The sequence below is a fragment of the Papio anubis genome, chromosome 1, assembly GCF_008728515.1.
Source record: "Papio anubis isolate 15944 chromosome 1, Panubis1.0, whole genome shotgun sequence".
NCBI classification, from domain to species: Eukaryota; Metazoa; Chordata; class Mammalia; order Primates; family Cercopithecidae; genus Papio; species Papio anubis.
In genome coordinates this window covers 60,142,362-60,157,321 of record NC_044976.1, presented here as the reverse complement: position 1 = coordinate 60,157,321, position 14,960 = coordinate 60,142,362, and the positions used below count along the sequence as shown (strand labels likewise).

At 39.3% G+C, this 14,960-nt stretch overlaps 1 protein-coding gene across 5 annotated transcripts in view; it reads right to left on the bottom strand.

Moving 5' to 3' along the window:
* Nucleotides 1-14,758, bottom strand: part of PATJ (PATJ crumbs cell polarity complex component) — a 396,968-nt gene extending 382,210 nt beyond the window's left edge. For 3 of the 5 annotated variants that reach the window (XM_031669412.1, XM_031669417.1, XM_031669416.1), the window contains exons 1-4: nt 13,818-14,758; nt 11,139-11,278; nt 8,951-9,146; nt 5,444-5,572 (exon numbers count right to left, since the gene is read on the bottom strand). In XM_031669412.1, coding sequence (XP_031525272.1) covers nt 5,444-5,572; nt 8,951-9,146; nt 11,139-11,278; nt 13,818-14,036 — 684 coding nt within the window. In that variant the 5' untranslated portion in view covers nt 14,037-14,758. The remainder of the gene's footprint in view (nt 1-5,443; nt 5,573-8,950; nt 9,147-11,138; nt 11,279-13,817) is intronic. The other 2 variants (XM_031669415.1, XM_031669419.1) reach the window with 2 other exon arrangements.
* Between the last annotated feature and the right edge of the window lie 202 nt (nt 14,759-14,960).

Sequence of the window (14,960 nt, the reverse complement as noted above, 5' to 3'; positions counted from 1 at the left end):
TTTTTCTGCAATATTTTATTCTTTCCAGGTTATAAAAAAAATTTTAAAGAATCCTTAAAGAATATTGTGTTGTGCCACAGATGTGTGTCTTGTTTGTTTGTTTTGAGACAGAGTCTTCCTCTGTCACCCAGGCTAGAGTGCAGTGGCGTGATCTTGGCTCACTGCAACCTCTGCCTCCAAGGTTCAAGCAATTCTCGTGCCTCAGCCTCCTGAGTAGCTGGGATTACAGGCATGCACCTCCACACCGGGCTAATTTTTTGTATTTTTAGTAGAGACAGTGTTTCAACACGTTGGCCAGGCTGGTCCCAAACTCCTGACCTCAAGTGATCCACCCGGCTCAGTCTCCCAAAGTGTTGGGATTACAGGCATGAGCTACTGCACCCAGCCACAGATGTGTTTTAAACGTCTCTAAAATGAACATTCTCAAACATTCTGGTCTCAGAACTTGCTACAGTTTGGATGTTTGTCCCCTCAAACCTCATGTTGAAATCGCATCCCCATTGTTAGAGGTGAGGCCCAATGGGAGGTGTTTGGGTCATGGGAGTGAATCCCTCATGAATGGCTTGGTGCAGTGAGTTCTTGCTCTGAGTTCTCTGCAGTGAGTTTACTTAGTGCAGTGAATTCTCACTCTGATTGTTAAAAAGAGAGTTGCCCCGCCTCCTCCGCCTCTCCGCCCCAGCTTCCTCGCTGCCCACGTGATCTCTGCACACACCGGCTCTCCATCTTCCACCATGGAAGCAGCCTGAGGCTTTCCCCAGATGCCCAATTTTCCAGCCAGCAGAACTATAAGCTAAATAAACCTCTTTTATTTTAAATTACCTATCCTCAGATATTTCCTTATAGCAACACTAAATGGATAAAGACAGAACTCCTTTACACTCTTAAAAATTATTAAGGATGGAGCGATAGGAATTACAAAGCAGTACAGGAATCGGCTGGGAGTAATGAATACGCTCATTACCTTGATTGTGGTAATGGATAACAGTTAAATTATATGTGTCATCTTGGCTGGGCTGTGGTGCTGACTGTTTTGGTCAATCACTAATCTAGACGTTGCTGCAAAGGTACTTTGTAAATGTGATTAGCATATACAAACAATTGACTTTAAGTAAAGGAAGATTACCCTCAATGATGTAGGTGAGCCTCATCCAATCAGCTGAAGAATTCACAAACAAAAACTGAGATTTCCTAGAGAAGAAATTCTGCCTCAAGAATGTAACAGAGCTTCCTGAGACATTCTGCTGGCCTGCCCTATAGATCTCAAACACAAGACTACAACATCAACTCTTGTCTGGGTTTCCAGCCTCCTTGCCTTCTCTACAAATTTTGGACTTGCCAGCCCCCACCATGGCATGAGCCAATTTTTAAAAATAATCTCTTTTTTAAAATAATCACACACATATCCTATTGGTTCTGTTTCTCTGGAGAAATCTGGTAAAGATGAATTCACAAACATATACACATGCAAAAATTGGTACTGAGGAATTTTTTAATATATAATATTTAATGTTAATTTTTATCAATATTTATTATATTGTATATATATTTTTAAAAGAGCTATATTTTCCAAAACAAAAAATATTGGCCAGGCATGGTGGCTCACACCGGTAATCTTAGCACTTTGGGAGGCTGAGGCGGGTGGATCACGAGGTCAGGAGTTCGAGACCAGCCTGGCCAACATAGTGAAACCCCATCTCTACTAAAAAGGCAAAAATTAGCCAGGCATGGTGGCACATGCCTGTAGTTCCAGCTACTCGGGAGCCTGAGGTAGGAGAATCACTTGAACCTGGGAGGCAGAGGTTCTGGTGAGCCAAGATTGCACCACTGCACTCTAGCCTGGGCAACAGAGCAAGACTCCATCTCAAAAATATATATATATATTAAATATATATATTTATTATATATTAAATTATATAGTATATATTATATATTAAATTAAAAATATTAAACAGTCCCACTCTTACCTATATATATATATGTAAGTGTGTCCTATATGACTCCACAGGGAGAGGACTCATGGAAGCTTGTGCTTGATTTCCTCCAGTCTCCACCTTATGTAACCTTTTCCATGTTGATTTTGCTTTGTATTCTTCACTGTAATAAATATAGCTATGGGTACAACTGTATGCTGAGTTCTGTGAATCCTCCTAGCAAGTCATCAAATCTTACATACATATATATATATATATGAGTGGGACTGTTTAATATTTTTACAAATCTCTTTAATATCTGGCTTAAAAGAAAACAGCTAGACTCATTTGCTTCTGCATTCAATGTGTTACAATATACTGTTTTGGATGAAGTATATGAAGAATATCTGGCCTCAATCAGATATATAGTTGGAAAGGGGAGGGGTATTATAATAGTCCTTTCAGCCTATTCTTTGATAACACACCAAAACTTGGCAAGTGGTGGTTTCTTATACAGTTACAATGTAGAATCTGGAACCACATCAACAAACTTTCAGACACTATTGAAATCGACTGATCTATCTTGATTTTCAAGAGGATCATTTAGCTACATATTATTTTGTCATATCACATACTGGTCTTCACAAAATATTGAGGCTGAACATGGTGGCTCACACCTACAATCCCAGCACTTTAGAAGGCCTAAGCGGGAGGATCACTTCAGGCCAGGAGTTCAAGACCAGCCCGGGAAACAAAGCGAGACTGTCTCTACAAAAAATAAAACTAAGGCCAGGCAGGTGCAATGGCTCACACCTGTAATTCCAGCACTTTGGGAGGACAAGGCGGGAAGATTGCTTGAGCTCAGGAATTCGAAATCAGCCTGGGCAACATAGTGAAACCCCATCACAAAAATTAGCCAGGCATGGTGGCCTGTGTCTATAGTCCCAGCTACTCCAGAAGCTGAGGTGGGGGATCACTTGAGCCCCAGAGGGAGGCTGCAGTCAGCCGAGATCGCACCACTGCAGTCCAGCCTGGGTGACAGAGTGAGATCCTGTCTCAAAAAAATAAAAATAAAAATAAATTAGCCTAGCTTGGTGGTACACGCCTGTAACACCAGCTACTCGGGAGACTGAGGTAGAAGGACTGCTTGAGCCTGGGAGGTCGAGGCTGTAGTGAGAGGATCATGCCACTGCACTCTAGCCTAGGCAACAGAGCAAGACTCTACTCAAAAAAAAAAAAAAAAAAAGAGGAGAAGAAAAGAAAATATCGATTCACAGTTATGCAGACCTTCCAAGTACTGACATATTTCATCATATAATAAATATCAAGACAATCATCTTGATATCAATCAACAATCTAATCAGAAATGCCTTTCTTTACTTTTCCTTTCTTTTTAAATTTTTTTTCTTCAGACAGGGTCATACTCTGTCGCCCAGGCCAGATGGAGTTCGGTGCCACAATCTCGGCTCAAAGCAGCCTCCACCTCCTCAGCCTCCCAAGTAGCACCATGCCCAGCTAACTTTTGTGTCTTTTGTACAGACAGGGTTTTGCCACATTGCCAAGGCTGGTATTGAACTCCTGGGCTCAAGAGATCCTCCCACCTTGGCCTCCCAAAGTGCTGGGATTACAGGCATGAGCCACCACGCCCAGCCTTAGAAAGCTTTTAAATATTAGGGAAATGTCAAGCTCATGGTAAAATACAAATTTTCCAAAATTCTAATTTTTGCTTAAGCTCAAATTTTATTGTTGCTAACAAACAGTGTCAGTTGTTTGCCTTAAAATAACAGGTTCACATCATCCATTCTCAAGAAAACATCTTCCAAATACCCAAGTCTGGATAAACATAATTTTTCTGCAGTTATTTTTATAAAAATAAAAATGCTGTTCCACATAAAAAAGTAGCAGATTCACCTTGCAAATGATTTTCCTTAAGACAACCATCATACTTCAGTACATAGCAAGAATGCTACATGATACTTCCCATTTTGACAATATTCAAAAGACATGCACTAAATGGTCAAAATTTACTAAAATTAATCATTTTACTGCATCATAAAAAAACTTCAATTGAAACGGCATTTTTTTTTTTTGTTGCAAGCACATGGCAGAAAAGAATGCAATGATTACTATAATAGTTTGTGGCCACTGCCTTGTTTTGCACCAAGGCACCAACAGTTTTAGCCTGCAGCTGCTTTTGTATCATCAGTACAAATGTTAACAAGGTGAAAGGGATAATAATGTCGTGGTATTATTGTAAAAGTTGTTTGGATCTCATAGACCACCTGCAAGGCTCTCAGAGCCCTCCAGAGGCCCACAACCAAACTTTGACAACTGCTGTTCTAAATAAATACTCTTAGGTGCTGAAATGATGAGAGGAACATCAATGGCTCCACAAGCTGCATAAGGTGAAGCAATCATGATCAGAAATGAAGAGCCAAGGAACTTGCCTTGAAGATGCATTTGCATGGCAAGCTCATTTTTACTTATGTATGTCTATTAGAAGGGATAAATTCATATGTAACTGGGCAATAATCAGTGAAATTTTACGTATCATTCTGATTATGGGAATAACTAAAGTTATTTCTTTTTTTTTTTTTTTTTTTTTGAGACGGAGTCTCGCTCTGTCGCCCAGGCGGGAGTGCAGTGGCCGGATCTCAGCTCACTGCAAGCTCCACCTCCTGGGTTTACACCATTCTCCTGCCTCAGCCTCCCGAGTAGCTGGGACCACAGGCGCCCGCCACCTCGCCCAGCTAAGTTTTTGTATTTTTTTAGTAGAGACGGGGTTTCACCGTGTCAGCCAGGATGGTCTCGATCTCCTGACCTCGTGATCCACCCGTCTCGGCCTCCCAAAGTGCTGGGATTACAGGCTTGAGCCACCGCGCCCGGCCAGCTAAAGTTATTTCTGATTTATCATGGCTATTCTATATAATATGGGCTTATTATTAAGTGGCTTCAGAGTCAAATTTCTAAACTAATTTCTAAAAACTAAAGTAGTGATTAACATTTCTTCAATATAAAATTAAGCAGAAACAGTTGCTAATTTTTTTAATAGCCTACTTTCAGTGTAAACACTGCTAAACAATGAAAGGTAGTCATTTAACTTATAAGGCCATAAATTTTAATTCAAGTGAAATTTATCATGTATGATATTGGGACAAATGTTTATAATCGCTGTATCTTCTGATTTTAACATTTAGGCCATTGAAAGACACACTAGAGGAGAATAATACAGATGTTCAAAATGCAATATTCATTAACAACGCTTTTCAATTAAAAAAAAAATTGTCCCCTGATGGAATCATGAAGCGTGTCAATTATAAGCAAAACAAACCCCAAAAATGTTGATTTAGGAACTGTTTAAAATAAGACAGCATGTATACTAATAATACTTACAGAATAAACCATTTTTAAGCTATACTTAAATTCTAGTTATTAAGTCATATATCCTGGTAACTCATGTTATAAAATTACATTTCAATTCATACAACTTAAATTTTATAAAACCAAAATGATAACAAGGAAGGTTGACTTACTCGATCTGCTAATCCTCCAGGAACTATAGTCCTCACAACCACGCCACTTGTTTTTCCTCCAACTATACCAAAACCTAGTCCGGAGCCATCATTAATGAGCTCAACCTCTTCAACATGGCCCCAGCAAACCTACAAATTAATGGCACATAAGAGTCACAGGATCAGTAATACTCACAGATTCTTATTTTTCCAATACAATCATTACCAAAGTAACATTGCAACAAATTGAACATTCATACAATTAATCAAGGCAATGTTCTACAGGCTAAGACATACAGACAGAGATAATCATATGGTCCCTGACCGTAGGGATCTTATAATCCAGTAGAGAGAAAGTAAAACACAAATAATTAAAATACAAGGCAGAATATTGGATCGTAAGGCACTAGCCCTAAGGCACAGGAAACATTTCTCACTCCTCACTCTACACTGGATATCCAGCACACTGCCCAGCACATAGTAGGGACCAGTAAATACGTGTCTGCTTGAAAGAGAATCACAAAATATTATAAAGACTTTTTACAGGGAAGGAAGAACATGAAGTCAAAACCAATGAAGAATTACAGAAAACTTCAAGGAAAAGGGGAATTTAAGTTGCACTACAAAGGAAGACATTCAAGCAAAAAGAAAATATAAGGGCAAAGCTAGGCCAGATAACACAATGGATGAAAGATATGGTCAAAAGGTTGGATTTAACTGGGTAATCAAGTGGAAGTAGTTAAAGGTTTTAGAAGAGAAATGGCAGAACCAAAGAAGTGGTTTAAGAAAATTCATCTGGCAGCAATGAGAAGAATCTAAAATGGTGGTAGGACACAAAGTGGAGAGACTAATTTAGGAGACTCTTATGAGGGAGAGGAAAGGTAGGCCCCACTGAAGATATTAGCAATAGGACTATACAAATTAGACTAAAAGACATAAGCATTTCCCCTCTAACTAGCAGGTTTCTATGAGAAATGGGCATTACTTCACATAATCCAACTGAGAACAATATCCTCCCTCTCAAGATCATTAGGGCATACTCATTACTTAGTCAGTCTTTCTTTCTTTCTTTGTTTCTTTCTTTTCTTTCTTTCTTTTCTTTCTCTCTTTCTTTTCTTTTCTTTCTTTCTTTTCTTTCTCTCTTTCTCTCTTTCTTTCTGTTAGAGACAAGGTCTCACTCTGTTACCCAGGTTAGAGTGCAATGCATGATGAGAGCTCATGTCAGCCTCAAACTCCTGGGATCATCCATCCTCTAACCTCAGCCTCCCAAATAGCTGGGACTACAGGCATGTACCACCATGCCCAGCTAATTTTTTAATCTTTTGTCGAGGTGGGATGTCTTTGTTTTTTGTTTTTTTGAGACAGAGCCTTACTCTGTCACCCAGGCAGGAGTGCAGTGGCATAATCTCAGCTCACTGCAACCTCCACCTGCCAGGTTCAAGCAATTCTCCTGCCTCAGCCTCCCGACTAGCTGGGATTACAAGCATGTGCCACCACACTCGGCTAATTTTTATATTTTTAGTAGAGACAGGGTTTCACCATGTGGACCAGGCTGGTCTCGAACTCCTGACCTCAGGTGATCCACCCACCTTGGCCTCCCAAAGTGCTGGGATTACAGGCATGAGTCACTGTGCCTGGCCATAGTGGTGGGGTTTGACTATGTTCCTCAGGCTGGTCTCAAACTCCTGGTCTCAAGCGACCCTCCTGCCTAGGCCTCCCAGAGTTCTGGGATTACAGGTGTGAACCATCATACCCATCCAGTTTTTCTATTATACTAAATTGCAAAGTTACTATGCAGTCTTAAATAAAAAGCATTATTGGAGGGCTGGGTGCAGTGACTAAAGCCTGTAATCCTAGCACTTTGGAAAGCCAAGGTGGGCGGATCACGAGGTCAGGAGTTTGAGACAAGCCTGGCCAACATGGTGAGACCCCATCTCTACTAAAAGTATGAAAAAGTTAGCTGGGAATGTTGGCATGTGCCTGTAATCCCCAGCTACTTAGGAAGCTGAGGCAGGAGAATCACTTGAACCGGGGAGGCAGAGGTTGCAGTGAGCCAAGATCACGCCACTGCACTCCAGCTTGGGTGACAAAGCAAGAATCCATCTAAAAAAAAAAAAGCAATATTGAGATTAATAAATTGATGTCTAGAACATCTACTATCTGGGAAACAAGAAAGTTTGCTAAAATAATATGCCTGACTTAATGTTAGCTGATAGCAGCCAATATTCACAGAACATGTATGCAGCACCAGGCATGGTGCTTAGTGCCTCACATGCCTTCTCATTCAGCCTCACAACATCTCTGAGAACTAGACGTCATACCTTCAAAGGAAGGTATGAGGTAAAGGAATCTGCCTGGTGTGACACCACTAGGATTTGGGAGAAATGGACTTGAATGCATCCAAGCCTAACTCCAAAGCCCTTGTTCTTTATACGTTAAACAATTCCCCACTTTATTCACTGTATTTATTATGTAAATTCTGCTGTACAAATATTGCTGATTACAATAGGGAAAATGCCTATACATTAATTTTTGTTGTGACCTTGTATTGTACCAAGACAGTCTTATTTTTTCTTTTGTCCCAATGAATAAAAATTAAATAAGTCAGCTAGCACTCAGTGTTATAAGAAAATAAGATTTATTAGTTTGCATTCTGACAATGCAAGCCAAAATCTGTAAAATGTTAAAAAGCACATTCAAGGGTTCCCAAAAGAGACATATACTTTTATTCTTTAAAATTGTTCCATATGTGTCTTTACATGAAAAAAAGCCTGCTATAATTTTGCAATATCAATAATCTGGTCATAAATCCCCTCATAATTTTCAAAAATAATATTTTTCAAATAAATAATCAAATCTTACTTTAAACACTCAACAGTAAATCTCTAATAAAAACTCTCAATTAATTGGCTACATCACCAAGGAACACAAGACTCTCCATCACTAAATAAATTACGCCTAATACTTCAATTTGGCCTCCATACTAAATAATAATCTTAAACAAAGAGACCCACAGGACATTGAAAAGAGAAAAAAAAAAACCTTCAGGAAACTTCTTGTTTAAACATGTTAATGCTGCACTCAGAGATACGATCATCTTTTTTAACTATGAAAAGTAAAATGGGCCAGGCACAGTGGCTCACGCCTGTAATCCTAGCACTTTGAGAGTCCGAGGCAGGTGGATCACCTGAGGGCAGGAGTTCAAGATCAGCCTGGCCAACATGATGAAACCCCATCTCTACTAAAAATACAAAAAAAAAAAATAACAGAGAGTGATGCTGAGCACCTGTAGTCTCAGCTACTTGGGAGGCTGAGGCAGGAGAATCACTTGAATCCAGGAGGCAGAGGTTGCAGTGAGCCAACATCTGGCCACTGCACTATATAGCCTGGGCAACTAGAGCGAAACTCCATCTCAAAAAAAAAAAGAAAAGAAAAGAAAAGTAAAACGACACCTTCTAAATGTCTTTACACTTCTTACAATCAATGGCATTATTCAAAATTAGGTATTTTTTCAAATTTGCAACTCACTGTTTCAGGCAGAGTTGTATCGGTTAGGCTGCTAGAAGTACTGCTTTTTGTGTGGATTGGTTCCCTGGCCACAATCAGTTGCAAAGATCCAGTGGTTTGTTGTAATAATGCAATTGCTTGCTGATGGGAAATGTTCTGATCCAATGGTGTGTGATTAACGGCCAATATTTGATCATTTTCCTTTAATCTTTGATCCCTTAATTATGTAAGAAAAGAAATTTTTGTTTTAAGTGACCTAATAACCTGATTTTAAAAAATCTATTATTCAAGTTAAGCAGTTTGTTGCCTATGGTACTACTTCACTTAGGACATTTATCAAATAATTAGTTAATTATATAACAGAGCTCCTCAGAGTGTTTTTCACAGAAGTTATTAACTAATTACCTAATTTGGTAGTGCATCCTTAAACACATGGACACATTTTAAAAGCCATCTGCCTAGAAAAATAAACAAAAACAATCTATAGGACCCCATCGCCAAGGTTTTGCAAGTATGGACACTGCCTCCATTACTGCATAAACCCAAACCTCCTGAACCCCTTCCAATCTGATCTCTACCCATACCACACTGGGGTAACGATATTTTCAACTACACCAATAACCTCCTCTCACCCTATCTTCACTGTCTACTTGTCCAACATTTATCAACAGAGGCCAAACCCTCCTTGAAAATTCATAGAGATTACTTCCAAATTTTTATCTGAGCATGGTCTCACTCTTATTTGCCCAGGCTGGAGTGCAGTGGCACAATCACAGCTCACTGCAGCCTCAGCCTCCCAGGCTCGGGTGATTCTCCCACCTCAGTCTCACAAGTAGCTGAGACTACAGGTGTATACTACCACACCCAGCTAATTTTTGTATTTTTTGTAGAGATGGGGTTTTGCCATGTTGCCCAGGCTTCTCTTGAACTCCCAAAGTGCTGGGATTACAGCCATGAGCCACTGAGCTCGGCCAATCTGAGCCCTTATAATCTCTCCCAAGCACCAATCTCCCAACTGCTAACCAGGGTAAGAAGATTCTTTTTAAAAGAAATTAGCAAAATCTCTGAAGAAAAATAGTATTTACTGAGCACTTATCATGAGTCAGGTACTATGTTGAGTGCTTTACATGCATTATCTCACATAATCCTCATAATTTCCTTTTAAAGTACTTAGTAAATTTTACATATTAAGGAATTGAAGTCTAGACAAGCCTAGCATCCTATCAAGAGTCAGATTCTGAAGCACAGTCTTGAACTTCTTATGCCAAAGTGCATCCTGAAGATAGCCTAGGACTTACTCTGTCCTGGTTTACTGTATTTGATTTTATTATCTCCCAAACACCACTGATACTCTTCCTCTTCCTGTTTACCCATTCTCACCACAATTCTTGAAAAAACACTGCATTAGATGTCAGAATAAAGATGCAAAGTCATGGAAACTTATTAAGTTTGAAATCTGAGTTGGGGACACTAGAATTAATCCCCCATGAATGGAGAATGTGAATTCAAAAATGTATTATCGACTAAGAATTTTATAATAATATACTGCCATTGTTGCTATTATTCTAACACATGCATTGGAATAGCAGACTTATTAAATGAATAATAAACCAAAGACTGGAAATCAAACAGAGACAAAATAAAAGGCTTGCAAATACCCCTTAAAACATAAAAGCAAATACAACATGGAAGATAACATAGACTTGAGAGGCCTCTTAATTGACAATAAGCATAATAAATCAGGTAGAGTGACATGACCACCAAAATGTTGTTATAATCTTAAGAATAATAAACAATATAATATGCAGAATGAGAACTACAATATTCCTATCCTACTGATCAGTCCGTAGCTAAAATATCATGTTGAACTGTAAGAGAGGGAAATAGTGTACTAGCTTTGCAGTCAGACGGTCTTGGAATCACATCATGGCTTCAGCATTAACAGCTCTGTGACTATAGGTTGACCACTGAATCTCTGAATCTCAGCTTTCTCATCAATAGAACGGAATGATGATACCTATATAGTGGAACTGCTGCCATGGGGTACAGAAGGATATTCACAAAAGGCCTGACAAATGCACAGCAAAAACTAAAGCAAGTGTTGGCTGCTATTGTTACTGTTTTTATGACTAGTTTTTCACTCTCTTTATAATAGTCGTCAGAACTATCAGGAAACAATTAGCAAAGTGAAAATAAACAGCTTCCCCACCTGTCTGCTACACTCCCTGGCTGGACATCCTTCACGAAGATATCAACATTTCCCATATTTTGACTTCTGAGGGCCACCACACTGAATCCAAGGCCTCCAGATGAAGGCCGTTCTATATCTATATATTCAATTTGCCGGCCCTAATGAAGGAGCGTTAAAAAAAAAAAAGTCAGTGGTGTACATTTAACCAACATACTCTGTCTGCAGAACTGAAATTGCTTAGCATAAAAGCAGCTTCCCCTAAGAACCACATAAACTCAGCATTTCAGTAATAAATTATTTCTGGAAATCCTCTCACTTGATTATTTCAGTAGAGCATAAGAGAGAGTGTGTGCAGTGTTCTGCAACCTCAGGGAATCAGAGGTATTTTCACACTTCATTCACATTATGAGATGAATCCCAAGCTGGATGGAAACTCCTGAGAAAAATGCCTTTTCCCATAGTAAATTCTGAATTACTTTTTTACACTGAACTTCCCTAAATTCTCTTGATGCAAAGTACATTTTTATTTTATTTTTTTCTTTGAGACAGGGTCTCGCTCTGTTGCCTAGGCTGGAGTGCAGTGGCATGATCTCGGCTCACTTCAACCTCTGTCTTCTGGGCTCAAGCGATCCTCCTGCCTCAGCCTCCTGGGTAGCTGGGACTATAGGCATGCACCACCATGCCTGGCAAATTTTTGTATTTTTTGTAGAGACGGGGTTTCGCCATGTTGCCCAGTCTGGTCTCAAACTCCTGAGCTCAAGCAATCCACCCGCCTCAGCCTCCCAAATTGCTGGGATTACAGATGTGAGCCACAGTGCCCAGTCGCAAAATATATTTTTAAATGAGGAAAATAAATTAGATATATCAAAAATGCCAGTATTTAGCCTAAGTCAGAACCAGCTGCATTTTACAGGGCTCTGTTTTTAATTCTATTGTTGATTAATTGATATTCTATTTATTAGGTAAATTCAAAAGACTCTGAAAAGGCCACTATTTACATGGGTTCTACCTGTAAGAACAGATAGAACTGTTCTTGTGACAGCCAGGTATTTTATTGCTTTAGTTAATAACTGCACTTATACCATGAGAACTTCATAAATTTAATCAACTAAAAACAGCACCACATAAAAATAATTGTTAGTCAGATGAAAGGGATAGAAGTGGCCAGGCATGATGGCTCATGCCTGTAATTCCAGCACTTCGGGAAGCTGAGGCGGGAGGATCACGAGGTCAGGAGATCGAGACTATCCTGGCCAACATGGTGAAACCCTGTCTCTACTAAAAATACAAAAATTAGCCAGGCATGGTGACATGGGCCTATAGTCCCAGCTACTCAGGAGGCTGAGGCAGGAGAATTGCTTGAACCTGGGAGGCAGAGGTTGCAATGAGCCAAGATTGCGCCACTGCACTCCAGCCTGGGCAACAGCGCAAGACTCCATCTCAAAAAAAAAAAAAAAGGAAAGGAAAAAAAGAAAAGGATAGAACTATAAAGTCAAAAACTAGGACCAGAATATTATTTAATTATCACACCTTAAACAGATTCTATTTAACACTGAAACTCAAGTTTATTTATTTATTTATTTTTTAAGAGATAGGTCTTGGCTCTGTTGCCCTGGCTGGAGTACAGTCGTGCGATCATAGCTCACTATAGCTTTGAATTTCTGGGCTCAAGTGATCCGCCCACGTCAGCCTTCCAGGTACCTGGAGGTACAGGTGAGTGCCACTATGTCTGACTATATTCTTATTTTTATTTTTGTAGAGATGTGGGTCTCTCTATGTTACCCAGGCTGGTCTTGAACTCCTGGCTTCAAGCAATCCTCCTGCCTCTGCCTCCCAAAGATTACAGAAAAAAGCCACCACGCTCAAACCTCGTTTCATTTTTAATGGCACTTGAAGGTCGAGGTGAACATACATAAAACTAACATGTCCAAAATTTTAATTGTTTATTTAATTTTTAATAGGTATTAGGGGCTACAACTGGATTATCCTTCCAAATGTTTTCTAGATTTTCCAAATTATATTAGTTCTAATTTTCATTAATCATGGGTTTGTTTGTTTTTTTGTGTGTGTGTTTTTTTGAGACAGAGTCTTGCTCTGTCACCCAGGCTGGAGTACGGTGGCACAATTTCAGCTCACTGCAACCTCCGTCTCCCAGGTTCAAGCAATTCTCCTGCCTCAGCCTCCTGAGTATGTGGGATTACAGTTGCCCACCACCACGCCGAGCTAATTTTTCTACTTTCAGTAGAGACAGCATTTTGCCATGTTGACCAGGCTGGTCTCAAACTCCTGACCTCCAGTGATCCGCCTGCCTCGGCCTCCCAAAGTGATGCGATTACAGGCGGGAGCCGGTACGCCCGGCCAAAAATCTTATTTTAACAAGAATAGAGATGCATTCAATTAGTCATTGTTGAAAAACTCTCCTTAGCAAGACCTTATCTCAAAAAATAAATGTTAATTTTTTAAAAAAAAACTCTCCTTACCACACACATGGATACCTTCCTTATGTAATTTTAAGCCAATAACTTTTCAACACACAGGTTAGAAAATGGTGTCAGTTCCTCCCAACAATATAAAAATACAAGCAAGCAAAATACATACTAACACATCTTACAGCAAAAAGAATGAGTATAAGTTCCTTTGTAAAACTAAAACAGGATAAATGAAGCTAAATATTTCCATGAGAAGATACACCTTTACCTGAGCCATCTGTTGAATGACTGAGTTAAAGTCTTCATTTCCCAACTTCGGGGTCCAAGGAAATAATCCAGATACAGTGGAGTTATTAGAGGGCCTGTGGACATTTCCATTAGTAATGGAACCATCTGTGAACACTAACAAACCTTTCCTAGAAAAATCAAAGTGGGCTGAACAATCTGAGGGTATATGGTTGAGCTGTTGGAGAGAAAAAAGAATCATCAACAGAAACCTATAGAAAAACTGTTTCTAGTTGTTAAATATATTTTGACCATTATATGGATAATTTGCACATTAAATATATACATGGGAAAGAAGGTAAAGATAGATCAATCTGTGTATTCACAAGGCTAGAAATTTTTTAAATTTAGTATTACACAAAATGTTTAATAGTTTAAAATTTGTTCTTATTTCTTGCCTTCTACCACTACTTTGTACACTGGCATCTTATTACACTTCACATATACAGATGCATCCAGTCATGTAACAGTGTAAGGTACTAAACCTTTTTCCATTTATCTATACATTTCCATGTGGGGAACCACAAAAGATTCACAGGTAGTACAGACGATAATAATAACTGTACTTATTGAGTGCTTGCTATGAGTAAGTACTGTACCAGGACGATTACAGGTATTATCACTTAATTCTTACAACAGTCTGATGAGATATCATTATCCCATTTTGTGAGCATAAAAACTAAGGCACACAAGGGCTAAGTAACTTACTCAAGATTAGCAGTAAGTGACTCGTGGAGCCACTTAAACATTGGTAGAAAGAGGAGAATCATGTAATTATGGTGGACATAATTTAAAATATCATTGGTTGATACAACCGCCAAAACAGTAGAATAAAGGTAACATTAAGAATAAATGTCAGTGGTGAAACCCCATCTCTATCAAAAATACAAAAATTAAATGGGCATGGTGGTGCACACTTGTAATTCCAAGTTACTTGGGAGACTGAAGCAAGAGAATCACTTGAACCCCACGGGTGGAGGCTACTGTGAGCTGAGATTGCACCAATGCACTGAGCCTGGATGATAGAGCGAGACTCTGTCTCAAAAAAAAAAAAAAAGAATAAATGTTAGGCCAGGTGTGATGGTTCACACCTGTAATCCCAGCACTTGGGGAGATCAAGGTGGGA